Source organism: Ovis aries, chromosome 2 (genome assembly GCF_016772045.2).
Source record: "Ovis aries strain OAR_USU_Benz2616 breed Rambouillet chromosome 2, ARS-UI_Ramb_v3.0, whole genome shotgun sequence".
Lineage (NCBI taxonomy): Eukaryota > Metazoa > Chordata > Mammalia > Artiodactyla > Bovidae > Ovis > Ovis aries.
The window spans coordinates 216789566-216814963 of NC_056055.1; the positions used below are offsets into that span (position 1 = coordinate 216789566).

The window sequence follows — 25398 nt, forward strand, 5'->3', positions numbered from 1 at the left end:
ATTTTTTAAAGGTAAGTACTTTTAAAAATATGTGCATATAAAATTATATCTGAAAATAAGAAAAACTTTATCACCATAGCACATTTTATCATGAAAGAATAGAATCTAAAACAATAATCAGCAAACTAGATAAAGAAAACTTTCTTTGGTAAACTATGGTTCAAAGTCTTCTCAAAAAAGGTAAGTACTTTTAAAAATATGTGCATATAAAATTATATCTGAAAATAAGAAAAACTTTATCACCATAGCACATTTTATCATGAAAGAATAGAATCTAATACAATAATAAGCAAACCTAAAACTTTCTTTGGTAAACTATGGTTCAAAGTCTTCTCAAAAAAGGTAAGTACTTTTAAAAATATGTGCATATAAAATTATATCTGAAAATAAGAAAAACTTTATCACCATAGCACATTTTATCATGAAAGAATAGAATCTAATACAATAATAAGCAAACTAGACAAAGAAAACCTTTCTTTGGTAAACTATGGTTCAAAGTCTTCTCAAAAATACGGACCTGGTCAGTAAGACTCAAAGTAGTTGTCTTATTTCTTTATTTTGCCCAAACAACTTCGCCTTTAGTAGTTGACAATAACGTTATCATGTTGGAAAATAAGATCATAAATATTAAAAAATAGAAATTCTACCATATTATATGAGCCTAATCAATCATTCATAGCATCCTACCAGTCAAGAAAAGGTTCTCCCATAAACACAAGCTAACATGGTATTACCTGGTCAATAAAAAACCAATTCCAATATCTGATTATGAAGATTTAAAATGCTTTACTTTCTTTCCACAGCTGATTAGCTCTCGGCAGAAAGCAAAATGGGAAGATACATAGTTAATACACAGAGCCTAAGAACAATTTTGAAAAACATTAACCTCTGTTTAAATATAAAAGAAAATGAATATTAGGTTTTGCTCTTTCAAAATGTGCACATCTAATAAATCTGTAGGAAAATGATACACAGAAGGTTGCATTCTGTCTAGTGAAATGATATTTAAGTGAGTTTTAAGGACAAAATCATTATTACCAGGGACAGAAATCACTACTCCATATATATTATACAGAAATTATTTAACAGTAAAAAGCGGGCAGAAAGAGAAGGGGACAACAGAGGATGAGATGGTTGGATGGCATCACTGACTCCATGGACAGGAGTCTGAGAAAACTCCAGGAGTTGGCGATGGACAGGGAAGCCTGACGTGCTACAGTCCATGGGGTAGCAAAGACTCAGACACAACTAAGTGACTGAACTGAACTGAAAAAGCGGGTAGTATAGGTGAGGAAAAATCTCTGAACTGAGAATCAAAAGAAACAGGCTTTATTTCTCCTGCTCCTGGTACTAACTATGGGAGACTTCAGGCAAGATCATGTAACTTCTCTGGACTCTGGCTTCTCATCTATAAAATAAGGTAGTCAGACTTAATTACCTCTAAGGTAGCTATCACCTCTTGATTCATAACACTATAAACCTTCAAATCTGAACTAAGTCATTCATATTTTATATATTTATAAAATCAATATGAACCTCAGTTGTTTAAGAGAGACAGTGATACTTCCTTCTTACCTGAAAGATCAGTGTCATGCAGCAAATTCCGAAGCTTACTACAGAGCTGGATCATGCTGTCCAGCTGTCTGTTTATCTTCACATCTTGTATCCAGGCTGGGGTATAACACACTGGACATTCGCTTCCAATGCAGTCACTTACACAATAACTTAAAAAGGATAAAAAAATATATAGATATCAACATACATTCAGCAGGATCTAAATTCAAAAAAATAAACAGTATGAACAGAAGTAAATGAAGCAGAGGCTATTCTAATAAACATTGGGCAATCATAAAATATTAGTTAAAATAGTGTTTTTGAAAGAGTATATGACACTAATACAGACATCATGCAATCCACATCTAAAGTTGCTTCTGTAACTGCTACGAAGAGACTATACCAGGCCAGACAAAAGTCTGCATAACTTTTCCCTGTAGATAAATCTATAGCTTCTAAAGAGAGTACTGCTGCTGCTGCTGCTAAGTCGCCTCAGTCATGTCCGACTCTGTGCGACCCCACAGATGGCAGCCCACCAGGCTCTGCTGTCCCTGGGATTCTCCAGACAAGAACACTGGAGTGGGTTGCCATTTCCTTCTTCAGTGCATTAAAGTGAAAAGTGAAAGTGAAGTCGCTCAGTCGTGTCCGACTCCTAGCAAGCCCATGGACTGCAGCCTACCAGGCTCCTCCGTCTATGGGATTTGCCAGGCAAGAGTACTGGAGTGGGTTGCCATTGCCTTCTCCAAAAGAGAGTACAGTGGGAGATTAAAAAAAAAAAAAATTAGTCCCCAATGCATACAAGCCATGCATATGAACCTTGCCTGTTCTAAACCTAACACCGTGCTTCATAGAAATTCCCAAAATTACTGCAAAGACAAAGGTAAAGGTATTTTTTCTTTTATTTGTGTACAAGTGTCTAAAGGCTTTTAAAGTAGTTTTTGAGAAAAGATTTTGGTCTTTTCAGGTACTTTTAATCTGTAGATTCAGTTAAACGACCTCAGATTATCTGTCCAAGAGTTATAATCTCATAATTAGAAAGGCTTTTATTAAATTTCTTGGTGGCTCAGACGGTAAAGAACCCGCCCATAATGCGAGAAACCTCGGTTTGATCCCTGGATTGGGAAGATGCCCTGGAGGAGGGCATGGCAACCCACTTCAGTATTCTTGCCTGAAGAATCCCCATGGATGGAGGGGCCTGGCAGGCTACAGTCCATGGGGTCACAAAGACTGAGCAACTAAACACAACACAACCCAACACAACAACACCATTTATGACTCCGATGAAGATGTGCACAAGCTTTTGTTTACAATTCCCCCCTGAAACCTATCTGTGAATCCCGAAACAAGAACCCTCTACACTGCATGGTGGGAGTTCCCTGGTGGCCAAGCGGTTAGGATTCCAGGCATTCACTGCCAGAGCGCAGGTTCAGTCCCTGGTAGGGGAACTGAGATTCTGCAAGCTGTACAGCACAGCTGAAAAAATGAATAAAAAAGCCTTCCACACCTTCTTTAGCTTCACCAGATGGGCTGCAGCAGGAAGGGGTAAAATAATAGCCGTAGCAGCCACATCTTCTCCAAACACCACACCCCTTTTCCTGTGACCCTCTTGTCTGCAGGCAGAGGACCCCTCCCACAGGAGCCCCTTCAGAATATTTAACCTGACTTCTACTCAGCAAAGGAGAAGGAAATGGCAACCCACTCCAGGACTCTTGCCTGGAAAATCCCATGGACAGAGGAGCCTGGTAGGCTAAACTCCATGGGGGTCACAAAGAGTCGGACACGACTGAGTGACTTCACTTTCATGCATTGGAGAAGGAATTGGCAGCCCATTCCAGTGTTCTTGCCTGAAGAATCCCAGGGACAGCAGAGCCTGATAGGCTGCTGTCTATGGGGTCGCAAAGAGTTGGACTCGACTGAGGCAACTTAGTGGCAGCTACTCAGCAAAACAAAGAAATTTGCAAAAACGTAAAAACAGTGCCACCCTGACATTTTTCCTTTGGTTTGCCAAAGTTATTTTCCCTTAAAAAGTGTTCTTTAGTATTACTATGCAACGTGTTTATCCTCATTATTTTTAAGTGAATTAGTATTGTTTAAATGTCTAAGTTTTACATGGGAAAAACACACACCCATAAACAAAAGCTCTTAGCAGGGCTCAATTTTCAAGAATGCAAAGTGGTTTGAGCCCAAAATGTCTGGGTCCTCCTGCCACATATCTTGAAGACTTACATCTGAGAGTTCATGAACTACTTTTATCAGGGACTGGCACGAAAGTATGATATTCTGAAGCTGCCAGAATGTGTCAGTAAGATAAAGACCTGTGTTCCTGCTAACCTTCCCTTGACTCCAAGGCTTCAGCTGCACTGTGACATATTAAAGCCATCTTTTAAACCCACATGGCGGTCAGAGAGGGCAAGGGTAGGATGACTTGAGAACAGCACTGAAACATGTAAATGACCATATGTAAAACAGCTGGACAATGCAAGTTCAATGCATGAAGCAGGGCACTGGAAGCCAGTGCTTCGGGACATCCCAGAGGGATGGGGTGGGGAGGGAGAAGGAAGCGGGGTTCAGGATCAGGGGACACATGTACACCCACAGCTGATTCACGTCGATGTATGGCAAAAACCACCACAATATTGTAAAGTAATTAGCCTCCAATTAAAATAAATTAATTTAATTTTTTTAAAAACCTGCATGGCAGGAATTCCCTGGTGGCCTAGTGGTTAGGATTCCAGGCATTCACTGCCATGGCCCAGGTTCAATTCCTGGTTGGGAAACTGAGATTCCACAAGGATGCACAGCACAGCGCCCCAAAATGAAAACAAAACTTCATGGCATTTATAGCGCTGGTCAAGAGCTTTAATATCTCCAAATCACCAGGAAACACAAACAGCTACCCTAATTCTTGGCACCATATAATGAAAATGAATCAAAACTACACTGAATCAGTTCTTTCTTCTGTTCACATACAGATGACCATTTTCTCTTTTAAGATGGTTCTCATGCCTCTCTTACTCTTTCATTGGTTGTTTTAAATTACAGATCCCTTCAGAATCCAATTAAAGGTATGGTCACACACACACACACACACGCCTTACATATAGACCCCTTCAGAATCCAATTAAAGGTATGGAACACACAAATATACACATGCTTTACATACAATTTCAAGTTTGTTATGCTCTAGATGTGTAACTGATTTATTATATACAGTGAGTACAACCCCGAAATGAAATAAATCTGCTTATTCCAGAGTGGAGGCAGGGAGCAGACAAATTTTAGATAGGCATTATGAGAGGCCTTTTGGAGGAAGTAATATTTGAGCTGAAATGCAACTGATGAAAAAAAGCTAGGCTCACAAAAATCTGGCGGACAGAATTTTAGACAGGCATTATGGGAGACATTTGAAGGAGGTAATATTTGAGCTGAAATACAACTGATGAAAAGCTAGCCTCACAAAAATCTGGCAGAAGGACAGTTCAGATGGAAAAATCAGTGAGTGCCAAAGTCCTGGGGCAGGAGTGAGTTTGACATGTTTAATGAACCAAAAGGAGATGGTGGCTGAACAGTGTGGTCCGAGAGGCAGTCAGAGACTCTGCCCTGTGCAGAGTCTTGTGGACCCCAGCGCAGAGTATTCTGATTGTAAAAGGAAACCACTGAATGATTTTAAGAGTGGTAATGATATGAATGTGATTCAGATTTTCAAAAGATCACTCACAAGAATGCAGAAAATGGAGAAGGGGACCTGTTCTGAACGTCTTACAATAGGCCAGGGAGAGATCATGGCTTGGACAAAAGCATAAACAGGAAATAGAAAAGTGGGAAAATGAAAGACTTAGGGTACATTTTCAGGTGAAACTGAGAACTTCATGATAAGGGATAAGCAAGAAAAACAGCAGCCAGGTATGCCTGGTTTCTGCTTTGAGCAACTTTGGTACCATTTATTCCAACGGCACGGTTTACTGATATGAAGATTACCGAGGCAGAACAGGGTAAAGGCAAGGACGAGCAGCAGATCTGCTCTCAACATACCAAGCCTGGAATCCCACTTCATCATCCAAATGGAGTTATCAGGTAGGCAAGAGATACTCTTTCCTACCCCATCCTCCTGCCGGATGTGCCCCATGGAGCAGACCTATGTTTCTACATAGGAACAAAATCTGGACCCTAACCATAGCCGCCTCCCACAGTCCCCAGCGCACCCAAGTGACACTGTAAATTACTTTCATATGTGCTTAAACTTCATATTGCAGTTTGCTCATGCCAGATAATCACAGTCATAACTTGAAATAATTAAAAGGTTGATTCAAAGGAGGATATATTAACCCTGTCTCACAGACAATTAAACTAAGACATTCACTCCTTTAATTGATTTCCTCTTGACTAAGAAATAAGATGAAATGAAAATCTAACATTCTAACCTCTCAGACAGGGCTTTAGTAGATAATTTCATAGCAACTGTTATGGCCTGAATTGTGTCCCCCCACAAAAAGATGCTTAAGTCTTAAACCCCAGGACCTGTGATCTTATCTGGGAAACAAGGTCTTCGTAAATGATCTAGTGTAGATGAGATCATTAGGGTGAGCACCCTAATCCAATATAACCAACTGGTATTTTAATCTTATAAAAAGTGGACATTTGGACACAAAGAGGCTACTCTGGCCACCTGATGTGGACAGCCCACTCATTGGAAAAGACTCTAATAATGGAAAAGATTGAAGGTGGAAGGAGAAGAGGGCGACAGAAGATGAGATGGCTGGATGGCATCACCAATGCGAAGGGCATGAACTTGGGCAAACGCTGGGAAAAGGTGAGGGACAGGGAGGCCTAGCCTACTGCAATCCATGAAATTGCAGAGTCGGATACAACTTGGTGACTCAGCAACGGCAAAAGGCACACAAGGGAGACTGCCATGTGAACTTGCAGGCTAAGAGCAGAGTGATGTATCTCTAACAGGATCACTGCCAGAAACCAAAGACTTTCTACCAGAAGGCAGGAGAGAGGCATGCTAGATACTCCCTTACCTCCCTCAGAAGGGGCCAGCCTCACTAACACCTCGCTATCAGACTTCTAGGCTCCACAACTGTGAGACAATAAATTTCTGTTGTTCTCAAAGTCACCTGGTTTTTGGCACCCTGTTATGGCAGCCTTCCGAAACTAATACAGTAAATGAAAAGAACTTAGGTTTCACAGTTTGTAGAGGCCTAGATTCAACATTAACTGGAAGAGCAAGAGAGGCATATTTGAATTATATAATAATTAATTTTCTCCCCATACTTAGTAAAGCTATTTTCTAAGCTTTGTACCTGTCAGTAAGTTATCCTCTTTGACCTTTTAGCTTCTGATTAGTAAATTAAGACAGATAAAAGGATCAAAAGGAGATAATGTACAGTAAGTCATTTTGCAGTCCATGAGAATTATACAACAGAAAGTAATACCAGTATCAACATGATCACGTGACTATTACCTCAGTAAAAAATACACTTACATTAAATGTGTGTGTCTATCTATCATAAGCCATCATTACTTACCTACAGAAGATGTGCTCACATCCGCCTAAGCACACAGGCTCCCTCAGAATATTAGTGCTGTTTGAAGAAAGAAAAATAATCAAGACTTAGGTCACTGTTAAACATTTTTTACCCAACATTTCACAAGTCCAAGACCCAACACTACTGTACTTGTTTCTCAAAACATAAGATATTATGGTCATATTCATTTGAAAGGCTGTAACTCCCTGATTAAATATTGTATCATCACACATCTGCTGAATTCAAATAGCAACTACCAAACTCAGGACAAACTGTAACACTTTTTATAATGCATATGCTGTGAAATCATAGAAAGAAGCAACTTTGCTCAATATCTCTGAACCTCTTTCAAGTAAAACCAACCACTGGCCACTTCTTTCAATTCATGATTCAAAGTGTAGACCATAAATCTCAAAAGGAGACTCACAAATAGAATGACTATACAGTGTAATGTCCAAACGAAAATACTTCTGAGAGTAAAGGGGAGTGATAACTGGATAGAACAGCAGGTGTGAACCAAGACTGTCGTAGAAAAACAGGACATCTGCTCCCCTTGACCATAAAAATTTATGGTTTCCCATTAAAAAAAAAAAAAAAAAACTGCTTTCCAGTTGTTGTCAAGTAGCCATCTATTTTTCACAGATGTCTTTTCAGAAATGCAGCAATTCTTTCTATTTACAGGAAATTGTTTTATTCTTTAAAGCAACTGGGAATAGGAATCATCAGGTTGGCAGTCTGCAGAAAATTAAGTATCCCCAGCATTGTCCATCAAAAAACACCTGCTAAATTTGATAATCCGAAGAAGGTAAAGCTACTTAACTAATAAACACAGATCAAGTCATTAGTCACAGGGCATAATGTGGCAAGAAAAAACAGAAGTAAAGCTTTTTAAAAATGAACTTTTTTTGGCTTATTATACTAACCCTAGGACCTTTAGGTATTTACATCATTATTATCCAATTATCTCTGCACACATCTCACATACCAATAAAAATAGTTTCCTGTTTCTCGAAAGATCAAATGCATCACACTGCACATTTTAATAGATATGAACATTAAAGTGAAATTGAGTTTTCAGCAAGAGTGCTAAAAACAGAGCACACCCACAATGTTATTCTCAAGATATTGAAAATGGTGCTCACTGACATTATAAAACCCATCACTTTTTAAAAACTCAGAATATCTGATTTCTCTATCACACTACATAGAACATAGTGATAAAAATATGACTTGTGCTGGCAACTGCTGGCAATTCAGATATTTCTGCTACAATACTCATGCTAGCCCTATAATTTCTGTTCATTATTTGAGCTACCAAACCTAACCTCTGATCTCCGAATAAGTGTGTTAAATTCTACTTCATTACAAGCTCTGCTTCTGAGATCTCAAGAGTGGTGTGACCAAAAGTCCTCTTATCATAATATCCCCCCTCTCTTCTACCCCATCACCCTGACCAAACCTCCACATTCAGGTTGCTCTCCATCTGGAGAGACTTCCATTCAGTATTAGCTGCTTGGATTCCCTACCAGCCCAGGTCACAGAGTTTTACCTGCTTCAGCACCATCTTCACCATCACCTCAATTCTACTAACCTCTCAGACACTCAAGAATGCCAATCTACAATGCTAGACAGGCCCCCCAGTCAGCTCTTTCTATGCCTGCACTCAGGCTCTGAATAACCACCATAAAAAGACAGAAATATATACAAACTTGTCTCTAAAACTCATCAGGTAGTTTCCTCACCATTGTATCTCTACCAAAATGATGTAGTAGATGTTCTGTGCGTAAACAAACAAACAAATAGAATAGCAATGCCCAAGCTCTAAATCCCATTAATCTTACTGAAGCCAAACAGTGTGAGCTTTGTCCCACCAGATTTATTCCTACTTCCCCACCCTCCAGGTTCAGACTTGTCCTTGGATCCCTTATCTTCTCTGCTTTCTAAAACAGTCTATTCACATGACTATAGCCACCTTTCATCTTCTAGCTGCATCTAAACATCCAAAGTTAATCTCTCCTGCAACATAAAAAAAAAAAAAACCTTTAGACTCTACCCTCCACTCTACCTTCTGCCCTACCTCTTCCCTTTCTTGTATATTTAAGATCTTAAATAAGGAATCTCACCAGCAAATCCTTCCCTGGCTTCCCTGGTGGCTCAGAGGTAAAGTGTCTGCCTCCAATACAGGAGACCCGGGCTTGATCCCTGAGTCTGGAAGATACCCTGGAGAAGGAAATGGTAACCCACTCCAGTATTCTTGCTGGAGAATCCCATGGACAGAGAAGCCTGGTAGGCTACAGTCCATGGGGTTGCAAAGAGACGGACAGGACTGAGCGACTTCATCTCCACTTTCACTTTCACCAGCAAATCCAGGAGTCCCCGACCCTTTATAGCACCAGGGACTAGTTTTGTAGAGGGCAATTTTTCCATGCACTAATTGGGGAGTAGGTGGGGTTTGAGGATGATTCAAGAGCATTACAGTTATTGTGCATTTTATTTCTATTATTTATTACATCAGCTCCATCTCTGATCATCAGGCGTTAGATCCTGGAGGTTGGGGACCCCTTAGCTAATCTGCCTTTTCTTCCTAGCTTTAACTCCCATCACTCTGTTCACACTGCTCACCAAAACACGTTTCGGTCCTCACTCTCCCCGACATCCCTGTGAAATAACATCAACCTCACGTTCTTTCCTGAAACCTTCCCTGAGTTTTAATTTTCTTAATTTGCTGAGTTCAATACTTCCTTAGCTGCTTCTTTTCCTATTTCTCAATGGAGGTGTACCCTCAGGATGCAGCCCACAGCCTTCTGGCTCTCTCTGCCAATACCTGACTCAATGACTTGATTCTATTTATAAACTTAAATTTCCTTCCTAAAATGACTCTGAATTTCTTGATCTACAGTTCTTACCCTTCACCCCAGCAACAAGATACTACAGTGCAACTAGCAATGAATCTAGCACTATGAATAACTGGTCAACTATAGTAATTATTTTAATTAATGACCTTGAAAATATTTTTTATTGCTGTTAATAAATGAGAAGAGACACTGGAAGAGTGAATGAAAAGTACGTGCATGTGTGAGTTAGGGGAAGAAGCAGGGAGAGGAGTGTTATAGCCAAAGCTGGGAGTAGTTCAAAAGAATTCTAATGGAAGAGCTCAAAGAATAGATTCGCTACACAGAGGGTGACACTGATTTCTGTCAATAGTGAGACTTTCTCAAATGTCTAGAGCTTCGCTGAGAAGATGCTCTGGAATAAAAGAATTCTTATTACAACCAGACAATACCTATCAAAATTTTAAATGTGCCAAACTTTAACTCAACTATTCTACTGCCAGCAATTTATTTTTCAGATAATCTCAGATGCTTGCAAAACTGAAACTTCAAAATAGTAAAGATGTCTATCTAAACAAGACACCAAAAGCTTCCAGAGACTAAGATAAAATGTTAGATATATATACACACATATTTTTTAAAGAATTCAGAATAGTATAAGTCATCTCAAGGGAGACAACAAGCATTAGGTCTTCAGAGTAATGACTAAAAATTATTTTGTACTTTGAATACGATACACAGTCATCTTCCACAGTAGAAAGTTGATCACTGGTAATCAGAAAACTCATCTTTCAGAGTAGGAAGTTAGGGAATTAGCAAATAATGTCCAAAACAGAAAAAAAAATCTAGAACTAGCAATAGAAACACATTTGGTCACGTGGAAGTTAAAGAATTAAGAGATGAAAGAGGCTGTACCTGGAGTATAGAACTCAAAGGTGATAGGAATGAGGTGAAAGAATGTTTCATTACAGTAGTACAGTCTTTGTCCCACTGATTTTGTCAACCGTGTTCAGGCATAATTTCAATTTAAAATTTTTTAATGTAAATACACATGGACAAGGACATTTACTCTAGGCGAAGTCTTGTGTTTATATAGCACAAGACTGAAAACTAAATTTCTACCAAGGAAATGGTTAAATAAATCATGACACATCTACCTGGTCACTGTATCCTCTCATCTGAGGTACAAAGTGCTTATATAAATAGAGAACCACTTAAGGGACACACAAGTAATTGATCACAGTGGGTTCTTGAAGAAGGTTCAGACTTACTTGTCATTCACTTAACAAATATTAAATGACTATATACTGTGTTAATTCATATACATGTATTACTTTCAGGTTTTAAAACACAGTTTTAAACAGTTCTTCACAATTTGGTTACTCCAAAGCAAAAACTGCTCTTATCACACCAGTCAGTGTCTGTTAACATTTCTCGAACACTTTAAGTCCAATGCCAAGCCCAGGACTGCTCAGACTGTACCCAGTTCCTCCTCTTCCAACAGATTTTCCAAATACTCTCCAGGATGACAGAATAAAATGACACTAAACAAAGAAGCATAGAAACACTTGGAATTTTGTTTCCATACCATTCACTTCTGCAGAATCTGTACCCCGCAGCAGACACACACTGGACGCAAAGCTGACTGCATTATACTCCTTCCTAAGGGGCTTACTGATCTAGTTAGGTAGCTTTATAAGCCAAGTTAACATGTGTCTTAAGTACAAAATCTAAAGTTTCACACAGGGCATCAAGCGGGGGCTCTGGAAACCAATGTTGAAAACTAAGTATTTTGTATTTTATCTTCCTCATTGCTTTTTAAGTCTCCATATAGATCATAGTCCTACGGACAAGAAATCTTGACTTTCACTTTTTCTGAGCTCCCCAACACACCATTACCTACCTAGCATGGTGCCATGTGATTTCAATAAATCCTTAGTGCATGAATCAAGTGGAAGACTACATATAAAAATGCATTTATATTAGCAATTCTATTTTATCCTCACCCTGTATTTTGTCTGATATACAGGGGGAAAAAGCCAGAGGAATAAGAAAATACATTTGCATGGTAACAGGATTTCTGCACCTTGAAAATTCAGCTACTTTACTTTTTTCCATCTGCCATCATACTTTTGTTACTTTACATGTAGTTGATTTAGAAAGACCTGTAATCAGAGGATTAAAACTAAGTGAAGAAATAAGTAGGGAAAACAGACTTTTTTTTTTAAAGGTCTTACTGACAGAAAATTTTCTTTGCAGAGAAGAAAAAGAAAGTAAATTCAGTTGAGATCACAATACTGAGGCAGACCTATTTCTGAACTGAACTGGTCCCTAAATTTCCATGAGATATCAACTGCTATTTAGTATTAGGCAAGATAGCAGAAGGAAATGGCAACCCACTCCAGTACTCTTGCCTGGAAAATTTCATGGACAGAGGAGCCTTGTAGGCTACAGTCCATGGGGTCGCAAAGAGTCAGACACGACTGAGCAACTTCACTCACTCACTCACTCACTCAAGATAGCTACTGGGCTTCCCTGGTGGCTCAGTGGTAAAGAATCCGCCTGCCAAGTAGGAGACTTGGGTTCAATTCCTGGGTCTGGAAGATGCCCTGGAGGAGAAAATGGCAACCTACTCCAGCATTCTTGCCTGGGAAATTCCACGGACAGAGGAGCCTGGAGGGCTTCTGTCAATGGGGTCGCAAAAGAGCTAGACCTGATTTAGCTCATTTAGACAGCTACTACAGTGCTCAAGCATTTCAGAAAATCCCCATGCTCTTTTAAGCATGGACCAACACACTTACCAAAATGCAAAGGCTCACCAAGTGAACTATACAATCTGGGTTTTTTTCTTAAGGGGAAAAAAGCAAAATTGTTAGCAAATAAAGGAATATGGACAATGACAGGAAAGCATATTATTTTGCACAGTTATTCTGTATGTCAGATTCAAGTAAATCACAGGGAAAAATAATAATTCATGTCTAATTATTCAGTTCAGTCACTCAGTTGTCCGACTCTTTGTGACCCCATGGACTACAGCACACCAGGCCTCCAGGCCCATCACCAACTCCCGGAGCTTACTCAAACTCATGTCCATTGGGTCGGTCATGCCACCCAATCATCTCATCCTCTGTTGTCCCCTTCTCCTCCCGCCTTCAATCTTTCCCCAGCATCAAGGTCTTTTCATTTTCTTTTTTTTTTTTCATCAAGGTCTTTTCAAATGGGTCAGTTATTCGCATCAGGTGGCCACGGTATTGGAGTTTCAGCTTCAGCATCAGTCCTTCCAATAAATAATCAGGAATGATTTCCTTTAGGATGGACATGGACAGAATGGATCCCCTTGCAGTCCAAGGGACTCTCAAGAGTCTTCTCCAACACCACAATTGAAAAGCATCAATTCTTCGATGCTCAGCTTTCTTTACAGTCCAACTCTCACATCCATATATGACTACTGGAAAAACCACAGCTTCGACTAGATAAGACCTTTGCTGGCAAAGTAATGTCTCTGCTTTTTAATATACTGTCTAGGTTGGTCTTAACTTTTCTTCCAAGGAGCAAGCATCTTTTAATTTCATGGCTCCAGTCACCATCTGCAGTGATTTTGGAGCCCCCAAAAATAAAGTCTCTCACAGTTTCCACTGTTTCACCATCTATTTCCCATGAAGTGATGAGACCGGATGCCATGATCTTTGTTTACTGAATGCTGAGTTTCAAGCCAACTTTTTCACTCTCCTGTTTCACTTTCATCAAGAGGCTCTTTAGTCCTTCGCTTTCTGCCGTAAGTGTTGTCATCTGCATATCTAATTATTTAGTGTCAATAAATATTGAATAAATCAGTGAGTCAAACATGAAAGGGGTTAATAGAATTCTATACCCTAATGTCTAATAGAATAGAATCTACTATTAGGAGACAGATAAGCCACAGAGAATATTATGTATATCCAACTCAAATAGTTTCGGTTATTCTGTCTTCCGATATATTCCCTTTCTATCAAAGCAAAACAGTATCTAAGTAACCACTGATGCTCCTGTTCTTAAAGCATCACTTTCCCTACCAGGTGGCTCAGACGGTAAGCATCTGTCTGCAATGCGGGAGACCCAGGTTCAATTCCTGGGTCAGGAAGATCTCCTGGAGAAGGAAATGGCTACCCCAGTATTCTTGCCTGGAAAATCCCACGGACAGAGGAACCTGGTAGGCTACAGTCCACGGGGTTGCAAAGAGTCGGACACAAGTCAAGTCAACTTGACTTCACTTCACTGCTTTCACCTACCTGATGTTCATATACTGAGTTTTAAGGCTTGCTGCTGCTGCTGCTGCTGCTAAGTTGCCTCAGTCGTGTCCGACTCTGTGCGACCCCATAGACAGCAGCCTACCAGGCTTCCCCGTCCCTGGGATTCTCCAGGCAAGAACACTGGAGTGGGTTGCCATTTCCTTCTGCAGTGCATGAAAGTGAAAAGTGAAAGGGAAAGCACTCAGTCGTGTCTGACTCTGTGCGACCCCATAGACGGCAGCCCACCAGGCTCCCCCATCCATGGGATTTTCCAGGCAAGAGTACTAGAGTGGGTTCTCTGGAGTTTTAAGGCTTAGACACAGGTATTCACCTTTGATAGATGAAGTATTCCAGCCACATCAGTAAACAAGGATCACAGTCATCAGTGATTTCAACCCTGAATGTCTGAGCCTGAAGGGCAATCAGGAAGGAAAACAATACCTCCAATCCAGCAGTTAGTAGCCTGCAGCCATTCCCTACAGGGAGCCCAGATGCTACTGGCCCCAAATAGCTGAGATGCCTCTGAAAGGAATGTCTTCTGTGAGCCCAGACCTGCATCTTCCCAAACACAGAAAAGTGCTAAATTCCTTAACCTGAGATATCTGATTTTAATTCACAAAAATGCTTTTGATATTCAGACTACCCACCTTTTGTTGCAAACTTCAATGTAAACTGACTCCTCCCAGCCCCCAAGCAATACCCTCAGGGTTACCTGACATGCTGTCTCCAGTGCTTGAAGTCCTAAAAATTCCCACTGAATAAAACATAACTCAAATTCTAGGTTGTGACTATTTTTTAAGTCGACATTTTTATACCCTCTTTCCCACTTACTTCCGGGAGTATGCTTTCGATTGCCATGTATTTGCTGATAACTTTCAAATTTGCACTGAGCCTGAAACTCTCCTCAGCCTCAGACCTGCATAACAGTAACTTCACTTGCAAGACCATCTCCTCTGCTACAGAGGTCAGTAACTAAAAGGTGCTCAATGTCTCTGGTAAGTTTCCCCAGCAGTCACAAGCCCTATATAACACCAGGTCTGTGTAGCCTGTAACAGGACTGTGCATGTCTTGGTTCTAGCTCTAAATCCACAGGGGAAAGACCTGCACCTTTACATCTGCCCTGAAGCCTTGTTGTTGTTTCGTTCAGTTGCTAACTCCTGTCCAGCTCTTTGCAACCCTATGGGACTGCAGCACGCCAGGCTTCCCTGTCCATCACTAACTCCCTCAAACCCATGTCCATCGAGTCTGTTATGCCATCCAACCATCTTATACTCTGTTGTCCTCTTCTCCTCCTGCCCTCAATCTTGCCCAGCATCAGGGTCTTTTCCAATGATTGGGCTCTTTGGATCAGATGGCCAAAGTATTGGAGCTTCAGCTTCAGCATCGGTCCTCCCAATGAATATTCAGGACTGACTTCCTTTAGGATTGACTGGTTTGATCTCCCTGCAGTCCAAGGGACTCTCAAGAGTCTTCTCCAGCACCACAGTTCAAAAGCATCAATTCTTCAGCTTTCAGCCTTCCTTATGGTCCAACTCTCACATCTGTACATGACCACTGGAAAAACCATAGCTTTGACTATACAGACCTTTGTCGGCAAAGTAATGTCTCTGCTTTTTAATGTGCTGTCTAGGTTTGTCACAGCTTTTCTTTCAAGGAGCAAGCATCTTTTAATTTCATAACTGCAGTCACTGTCTGCAGTGATTTGGGATGCCCAAGAAAATAAAGTCTGTCACTGTCTCCATTGTTTCTCCATCTATTTGCCATGAAATGATGGGACCGGATGTGATGATGAAGCCTTAGTCACTGTTTACTATGGGTAATTATCCCCCAGGAACCTATGGAGGATTCCTGGCATTTCAAATGAACTGACCAGGTCCTCTGGTACTCCCACCTGCAATGTAATCTTAACCTAGATGCTTTAATATCTTAATTTAACAAACACTAAGAAACTATATGTCCAACACTGTGGCAAATGTGGACCTACCCTTCTGAAATGTGTAGTATCAGTGAAAGAGAAAGGTGCCACATCAAAGAAACCAAAAGACCACAGAAGTAAATAAATCCCACAATTTGGAGGACATGATACAATGGTCTGTGCCTTTTTCTATGTGTATATCTAACTTAACTAAAAAGTTTTAAATGATATTTTGCATCCAAAACATGCTAATAATTCCAGAATCTGAGAACAGGAAAGAGTTCGAAAAATCAAGTCATCCATTTTCCTCGTTTTACTTAGGAGGATGCCAGAGTCCAGGGAAAGTTACACAAGTGGCTCTCCTTAGGGAGTAACAATGCTTCTAATCTAGGATCTGACCTTGTCCTAACTGTGCCCACCTGACTCACTCCCTTCCTATTCTATATAATTTTCCGCATATTTTCATGTGCTATAATCTTCTATCTGGATCCACCTATAAAAATCTATCTAAACCCCAATTCAAAAGCAAAGGAAGCTTTCCTCCATTAGCCCTGCACAAGTATTCATTTCTGCATCCCCTAATTTACCCTGGATTGTGTGTTGCTGCTGCTGCTAAGTCACTTCAGTCCTGTCCGACTCTGTGTGACCCCATAGATGGCAGCCCACCAGGCTCCCCCGTCCCTGGGATTCTCTAGGCAGGAACAGTGGAGTGGGTTGCCATTTCCTTCTCCAAAGCATGAAAGTGAAAAGTAAAAGTGAAGTCGCTCAGTCGTGTCCGACCCTCAGCGACCCCATGGACTACAGCCTACCAGGCTCCTCCGTCCATGGGATTTTCCAGGCAGGCGTACTGGAGTGGGGTGCCATTGCCTTCTCCTGGATTGTGTGTTAGGGTAACACATTTCACCTCTTACAGCTCAAGATACCCTCCTTGAGGGTGGAAAGCCTCAGGGCATCAGAACACACAGGTGCCTCCTGGTTGCTCATTGTCCTAACAAAGAAGGCAATAATCATCCCATCAAAGGATAGATGGCCTGTAAAAACGCCTCTGAACAATCAGAACTAATGAAGAAAGACAAATTCCTGATGCTGGCATCAGGAATTCTATCCTTTATTTTACAAGCATCCATATAGCAATTCAAACAGAATACACACTGCTCTGAGTACCTTATAAATATTAACTCATTTAATTCCCTTAACAAACTTACAAAGTAAAAACTACTAACTCATCTCACAGATGAAGAAAAGGAAATATATAAAGATGAAATAATTTGTCCAAAATCGCTGAGCCAGGATTTGAAGCCAGGATCCAAAATCCATTCTCTTAACCACTAAGCTATGCAACTTCAAAACAATGTCAATCACCTTTACTATTAATAAAATGACCAGAGATAATTTAGAAAAATAAAATCACCTATCTTAAAAAACACAAAACTACATTTTTACTTTTTACTAAAAGTTGACTTAAAAAAATCATTAGAATAAGGACCTAATAAAGACCTATAACACAGAGAATATTCAATATCAATGGTTTATGGCAATAAACCATAATGGAAAATATGAAAAAATGTACTTATATTTACTGAATCACTTTGCCGTACACCAGACAATAACACAACACGTTGTAAATCAACTACACTTCAATTTTTTTTAAAGTCACTAGAATTTCAAAAATTGTGGTAGATGCTAAACTCCAACCCCCACCAAAAAAATAGATCAAGAGGTATCTAATTATTTTATCTCACAAAACAGTGTCAAATGACACCTGGGCTTTCACACTACATTTCCTAATTCCTGCTTCCTTTAGGAACACATTATTCTCATGCTTTCTGTCAGCCTCTCAAACGACAGTCTTCCTGTTGCATTTTTGCAAATCTTTAAATAGCTACTATTTGGTTGTGAAGCACGCACTTAACACAAATGTCACATCTGGCCTCTTGAACAATTTCATCAGCTTCGCCTTGAAGTCATACTCCTGTTAAAGGTCAAGAAAGGATGCCCTGTAATGTAGCCAATCCACCCTCACCCACCAGTAATGCTTGCTCCAAAACAGATATAATGTTCTACACAGGACAGGTGACAGCTGGGAACGGGAGATGGATAACAGCTGCAAGCTGAATGTGAGGGTAATTGGGGTAATCACTAGCCCACTGAGTAAAACTGTGAAGCACTATAAAAAGGACATACTGACACACAATTGCAGATAATATGACTTTGTTTTGAATGATGGGTAGCAAAAGCAAGAAACAGGGCATCCTGAGTTGCTCCTTTCAAGCTATGATACAGCCACTAAGCAAAGCATAAGTGGGAAGACTGGGCTGGTTTTCTTCCATACTTTACTCGCCACAGACAATGTCAAATGTGCAGTGACAGGAAGAGGAACACTAATCATTTCTAAACACTAAACCCTATCTGATGCTAAATTTTCCATCAAAAAGGATTTTTTAACCTTAAGATGTTTTAAAATAGTTTTGCAAACTATTGCCTATGCACCAAATCAAGCCTATTTTTGTACAGCCTTTGAGCTAAGAACTTTTTTATGTTTTTAATTGATGCTTTTGAAGTGTGGTGTTGGAGAAGACACTTGAGAGGCCCTTGGACTAAAGGAGATCCAACCAGTCCATTATAAAGGAGATCAGTCCTGGGTGTTCTTTCGAAGGAATGATGCTAAAGTTGAAACTCCAGTACTTTGGCCACCTCATGCGAATTGCTGACTCATTGGGAAAGACTCTGATGTTGGGAGGGATTGGGGGCAGGAGGAAAAGGGGATGACAGAGAATGAGATGGCTAGATGGCATCACTGACTCGATGGATGTGAGTTTGAGTGAACTCTGGGAGTTGGTGATGGATAGGGAGGCCTGGTGTGCTGCAATTCATGGAGTCGCAAAGAGTTGGACACAACTGAGCGACTGAACTGAGCTAAGAATTTTTTTACGTTTTTAAGGGTTGTAAAAAACAAAAGAACATTGTGTGGCCAGCAAAGCCTTAAATATATACCATATGACCCTTAGAGAGTTTGCAGAGCCCTATGTTAAAATAAGCACAAAAGGAATAGCTAAGATTTAGTTAATCCATCAGTGGTTCACATATTAATTTTGTGCTTTCAATCACTGGAGTTAAATATTATTAACCATGCGGGATGAGTTGTATTAAAAATCTAGACCTAGTTACCAATGTCTACTTTCAGTTTTTTTTGGCTCTTATTGTTCGCTCACTTTAATAAAACTGGAAAAATACTGGTAGGGGATAAAACTGAAACTGGCCTTATTAGATTTTAGGACAATCTATAGATTATTCCTATAGATTACCTCTTTTGTCCACCTTCCTCCCACACCATTCAGCAAGCAGACTGTATTTTTGTATGTTTAAGACACTTGTTGTAGGACTTCCCTGATGTCCAGTGGTTAAGAATCTGCCTTGCAATGCAGGGAATGTGGTTCTGTCCCTGGTTGGATAGCTAATATCCCATAAGTTTTGCAGAAACTAAGCCCACAAGTGACTCAGCTACTGACCCCATGTGCCGCCAAGGAAAGATCTCTCACATAACAAAACGAAAAAAGAAAAAGGTCCCACATGAAGCAACTAAGACCGAATGTAGCCAAAAAAAAAAAAAGACAACTATTGTCAATCACTTGTTCTATGATAATCACAATGGCCACCCCAACAGTTGAACTCTACTGTCTAATGAAGCAACATGTTGCTACCCTCGCGCCTTCCATACTGAAATGTACCATCTTAATGTCTAACTTTCATTGACTTTTAAAGGTGTTACTACAGTTGCCTCTGTTTTAACAGCTGGAAGAGCCAGTTTGTTTGAAATTTTTTATTCTCAGATGGATGACCTGTGAGCTATGGGAAAACACACACAATCAGAATGTCTTCATATACAAACACGCCACTTTTCTAGTGTCACGATGTCATTTCATCACAAGTTTTAAAGTTTTTGAAAACAAAATATAAGTACAAAATTCTGACAGTTAAGTCCTTTCAGTTTGAAAAAGTTGCTATATTACTTATGCTTTCTGTACAACTAAGTTCTGCAAGTTGGAAATCACAGTGAGAAAACAAAGTCCAAAAAAGAAATATGATAGAACAGTCACAAGCAGGGAGAAAAGCTGCCAAAGTGATAGTGATGCAGAAATACTGAGCTGTGCACACAGCAGGGGCTCAATAAATGATTTTTGAGCAGGAAAAGTGAGATAAACCCTTTTCTGGTTTTATAAACCTTCTTGACCTCTATATTAGGAGAAGCTACAGGAAAAGGAGAAGCAAGGAGTACCAGTCATAAAAATGATGGAATGAAAACCTTGAAAGTATTCCCATGGTGTCTAACAGTATGAAGGAAAACAAGCAAAAGTTAATAACACACAGCATCTCTAGGAGCTGGAATCCCAAGCCACACAGTCTTTGATCAAACCAAGGAAATGTGGAATTGAATGCGCAATTGGCAGTGTCCATTACACTGGCATCTTCAATCGCCAACAAGGGTACCCAAAACTCCCCCTCCCCAAACAAGGCTGCGACGGAGAACTGATCAAAGGAGCCAGTTCAGCAAAGCGACTGCTGCTTTATATTTAGGGGGCCTCTTCAAACCTTACAGCCCTGGGCCTAAGGTTTTGAAATTACCCTGGACACAAGAACCAGGGGCAAGGTGAACAGTGCAGATGCCTCAGCCCTACCGATTCAAACTGTGCAGGCGGGAACTGGGATCCTCCTCTTTAGCCACACCTCTAGACTCTTTTGCCCGCTAAAGTTCAAAAACTACCATCTTAGATGGTGTTTGGTGCAACTGAAAGGCAGAAAGTCGCCCGAAAAGGATTGAATGGGGGCCAGACGGGGGAGAACGAACACCAGATCCCTGTTGCTGTTCAGTCGTAAGTCGTGTGGAACTCTTTGAGACCCCCTAGACTGCAGCAGGCCAGATCCCTGGGCATGTATTAACACTACTCGCCCGCCCAAATAGGGGGCGGGAAGGGAAGCGGGAATTAAAGGAGGAAATCCGAGGTTTGAGGAGACCCCTGGCCGCGCTGCGGCCCTCCCGGAAGCCCCCTCGAGAATCGGTCTTTACCAGCGTGAGCAGCGCAGCAGCTTCTCCAGCCGGTCAAGCGCGGCGCGGCTGTGGGCCCAGGCCCCGAGACCTGCCGGCTTCATGGCGGGCGCAGGATGAGACTGGTTCCCAGAGCGGACCCTCGGCTGCCGGTTCCCCTGCATCGCCCCGCCCTCGCGGAGTAGGCTCCTCCGAAGGCGGGAGGCTGAGAGAACTCGGGCAACCTCCGAGACACCGGAGACCGGCGACCCGACTCCTCGCCCCCAGCCCAAGCAGTTCCTAGGTCTGGGCCAGCGGGACGCCAAGGGGGCGGGGCGCGCGGGATGGGCGGGGCGCGCGGGGTGGGCGGAGCAAGGCCGAAACGCGCCAAAAGTAGGGGCACGCTAGCTGGTGGGGCGGGGCCTAGACAGGGGGAGCGGCCGCCGCAGAACCCTTGTGTTGGAGGGAAAGGGGGCGGGGCCACAGGCTGTCTGGAGGGATAAATGCAAGAAACTGAGACGATTCTAAGGAACTTTCACTGAATTTAATCAATGGAAAGTCACAAGCCGAGAAGTTTTAAGTATTATCTATGTTGCTCGTTCAGTCGTGTCTGACTCTTTGCAACCCCTGTGGACTGTAGCCCGCCAGACTCCTCTGTCCATGGGATTTTCCAGGCAAGATAACTGGAGTGGGTTGCCATGCCCTCCTCCAGGGAATCTTCCGGACCCAGGGATGGAACCTGGGTCTCCTTATTGGCAGGCGAATTCTTTACCGTCTGAGCCACCAGGGAAGCCCTATAAGGAGTGCTATTTCGACAGCTGCTTTGTTTGGAAAAGCTTTGCTGTGACACTGAAGATGCCACTCTTGATTCCTAAGAAAGTATCTTTATTTTCTTTCCCTACTTCCTCTTTCACCCCCACCCTCACGCTTTTCTGTGATCGCCATATATATAGACAGACTTCCCCGGTGGCTCAGAGGGTAAAGCGTCCACCTGCAATGCGAGAGACCTGGGTTCCATCCCCGGGTCGGGAAAATCCCTGGAGAAGGAACTCCACTACTGTTGCCTGGAAAATTCCACGGACAGAGGAGCCTGTTAGGCTACAGCCCATGGGATTGTAAAGAATCGCACACGACTGAGCAACTTCACTTAGATATACCCAAACACTAACTACTACTCACCCCTTCAACCCGCCCCCATCCACTCCACTGCCAAATCTTTGCATTTTCCCCCCTAACTTACTCGCAAATTTTCCCATTTCTATCGTCACAACAGATCCAGTTGTATCATTTTAGCCTAGATTTTCCCCATCACCTTCTAGCTGATTCCCCAGTGTCCCCCCAAGTCCCCTTCAATTTTTAAGCTACACTGCAACTGTCTAAAACATTTCCAAATAAACCCATGGTTAGTAGAAGTGGAAGGAGAAAACTAAAGATTTTAACTGACCTACGATAGCACGAGAAACTAAGACACACACACACACACACACACACACACACATGTATATATATAAATTATGTGCTTAGTCACTCAGTCCTGTCTGACTCTTTGCGTCCCCATGGATTGTAGCCCACCAGGCTCCTCTGTCCATAGGATTCTCCAGGCAAGAATACTGGAGTGGGTAGCCAGGCTCTCCCCCAGGGGAATCTTCCCAACCCAGGGATCGGACCCAGGTCTCCCACATTGAAGGTGGATTCTTTACAGTCTGAACCACCAGGGAAGCCATATAAATTATATTGAAATATATATTATTCATATGTTTCTATTTATATATAAGTATATATTTACATTTTTATATGTTATAAATTTCAAAAATTTTATAAGGATATTCTTTTTATAGTAATTTTTTCCATTGTGGCCTAAAACATTTATTAATATACCCTGGAAGAGCATATGGCAACCCATTCCAGTTTTCTTGCTGGGATAATCCCATAGGCAGAGGAGCCTGGTGGGCTGCAGTCCACGAGGGTGCACAATCAAGCACAAGTGAGCAATTGAGCATGCATTTATTAATACATTTAAGTTCAGGGGTAGCCAAGAAGTTAATCCTTGATTTTTAACCCTGTTAAGCCATTGTTTACAATTTGCAGACAAAACAAGCTTTCAGTTCAGTTCAGTCGCTCAGTCGTGTCCAACTCTTTGCAACCCCATGAATCACAGCATGCCAGGCCTCCCTGTCCATCTCCAACTCCCAGAGTCCACCCAAACCCACGTCCATCGAGTTGGTGATGCCATCCAACCATCTAATCCTCTGGTCTTCCCCTTCTCCTCCTGCCCCCAATCCCTCACAGCATCAGGGTCTTTTCAAATGCGTCAGCTCTCTGCATCAGGTAACGGAAGTACTGGAGTTTCAGCTTCAACATCAGTCCCTCCAATGAATACCCAGGATTGATCTTCTTTAGGATGGACTGGGTGGATCTCCTTGCAATCCACAGGACTCTCAAAAGTCTTCTCCAACACCACAGTTCAAAAGCATCAATTCTTCAGTGCTCAGCTTTCTTCACAGTCCAACTCTCACATCCATACATGACTACTGGAAAAACCATAGATGGACCTTTGTGGGCAAGGTAATGTCTCTGCTTTTTAATATGCTGTCTAGGTTGGTCATAACTTTCCTTCCAAAGAGCAAGCATCTTCTTTTAATTTCATGGCTGCAATCACCATCTGCAGTGATTTTGGAGCCCCCAAAAATAAAGTCAGCCACTGTGTCCACTGTTTCCCTGTCTATCTGCCATGACCTTAGTTTTCTGAATGTTGAGCTTTAAGCCAACTTTTTCACTCTCCTCTTTCACTTTCATCAAGAGGCTCTTTAGTTCTTCTTGGCTTTCTCCCATAAGGGTGGTGTCATCTGCATATCTGAGGTTATTGATATTTCTCCCTGCAATCTTGATTCCAGCTTGTGCTTCCTCCAGCCCAGTGTTTCTCATGATGTACTCTGCATAGAAGTTAAATAAGCAAGGTGACAATATACAGCCTTGACGTACTCCTTTTCCTATTTGGAACCAGTCTGTTGTTCCATGTCTGGTTCTAACTGTTGCTTCCTGACCTGCATACAGGTTTCTCAAGAGGCAGGTCAGGTGGTCTCGTATTCCCATCTCTTTCAGAATTTTCCACAGTTTATTGTTTAGCAAACTTAAAATGTTAAATGAACTTAGAGAATTAGTTGGCAATTTCAGGAGCCAGTCTTTTTTATCATAATTTTAAAAATTTTAATGAAGTATAGTTGATTTACAATGTTGTATTAATTTCTTCTGTGGCTTCCCTGGTGACTCAGAAGATAAAGCTCTGCCTGTCATTCAGGAGACCCAGGTTTGAACCCTGGGTCAGGAACATCCCCTGGAGAAGGGAATGGCTATCCACTCCAGTATTCTTGCCTGGAGACTTCCATGGACAGAGGAACTTGGCAGCTCCAGTCCATGAGGTGGAAAAGAGTTGGACACAACTGTGGAACACAGTTGGAAAGACAATGACACTTTCCACACTTTTCATAATATATATATGTATATATTCTTTTTTATGTTCTTTTCCATTATGGTTTATCACAGGATACTGAATATAATGCCCTGTACCATGAAGTAGGACCTTATTGTTTATTCATTCTATATGTAATAGTTTGGAAAAGTCTCAGTCCCTCCCCGCAAACCCCCTCCCCCTTGGGATCCACAAGTCTGTTTTTAATGTCTATTTCTGTTTCATTTATGTTGTACTTTAGATTACAGAAAGTGTTATCATATGATATTTGTCTCTTTCTGACTTCACTTAGTTGATAATCTCTAGATCTTTCCATGCTGCTGCTAATGGTGTTATTGCTTTTTTATGGCTGAATGGTATTCCATTGTAGATACATACAAGGCTGTCTTTTTCCATGCATCTCAGACAGCCCTACTTCTAATCCCACTTCCTCTACTGAATAATTGTGTGATTTACACTAAGTCTTAAGTTCTCTGAGCATTTGTTTCCTTACTCGCAAAATAGGGATTTATCCTGTAGATTTGCCAGATTATTAAATACAATAAATGTAAAATCGCCTACATCATAAGTACCCAAAACCAATGTGAAGATGACTGGTACTGTGAATGCTTTACTTATCCTAAAATACATTGAATACTTTTATCAGATGCCTTTTATTTTTTATCAGGGCATACTTTACTTTGTGATCAGCGTAAATGAAAATTTCACATTTTGGTCAAATGCTTTGAGAACCAAATAATTGTTACTGGTCTACTCATAGTGCTATTAAGTAAATTATGATGCAGGTGCAATGAGTTCTTTCTCCTA

General features: G+C 41.2%; 1 protein-coding gene across 1 annotated transcript in view; it reads right to left on the reverse strand.

Moving 5' to 3' along the window:
* The window catches only part of BARD1 (BRCA1 associated RING domain 1), a 92632-nt gene extending 71186 nt beyond the window's left edge, over positions 1 to 21446 (reverse strand). Inside the window, exons 1-3 of the mRNA XM_012145486.5 lie at positions 21165 to 21446; positions 7086 to 7142; positions 1576 to 1724 (exon numbers count right to left, since the gene is read on the reverse strand). Coding sequence (XP_012000876.2) covers positions 1576 to 1724; positions 7086 to 7142; positions 21165 to 21307 — 349 coding nt within the window. The 5' untranslated portion in view covers positions 21308 to 21446. The remainder of the gene's footprint in view (positions 1 to 1575; positions 1725 to 7085; positions 7143 to 21164) is intronic.
* Positions 21447 to 25398: the final 3952 nt, after the last annotated feature.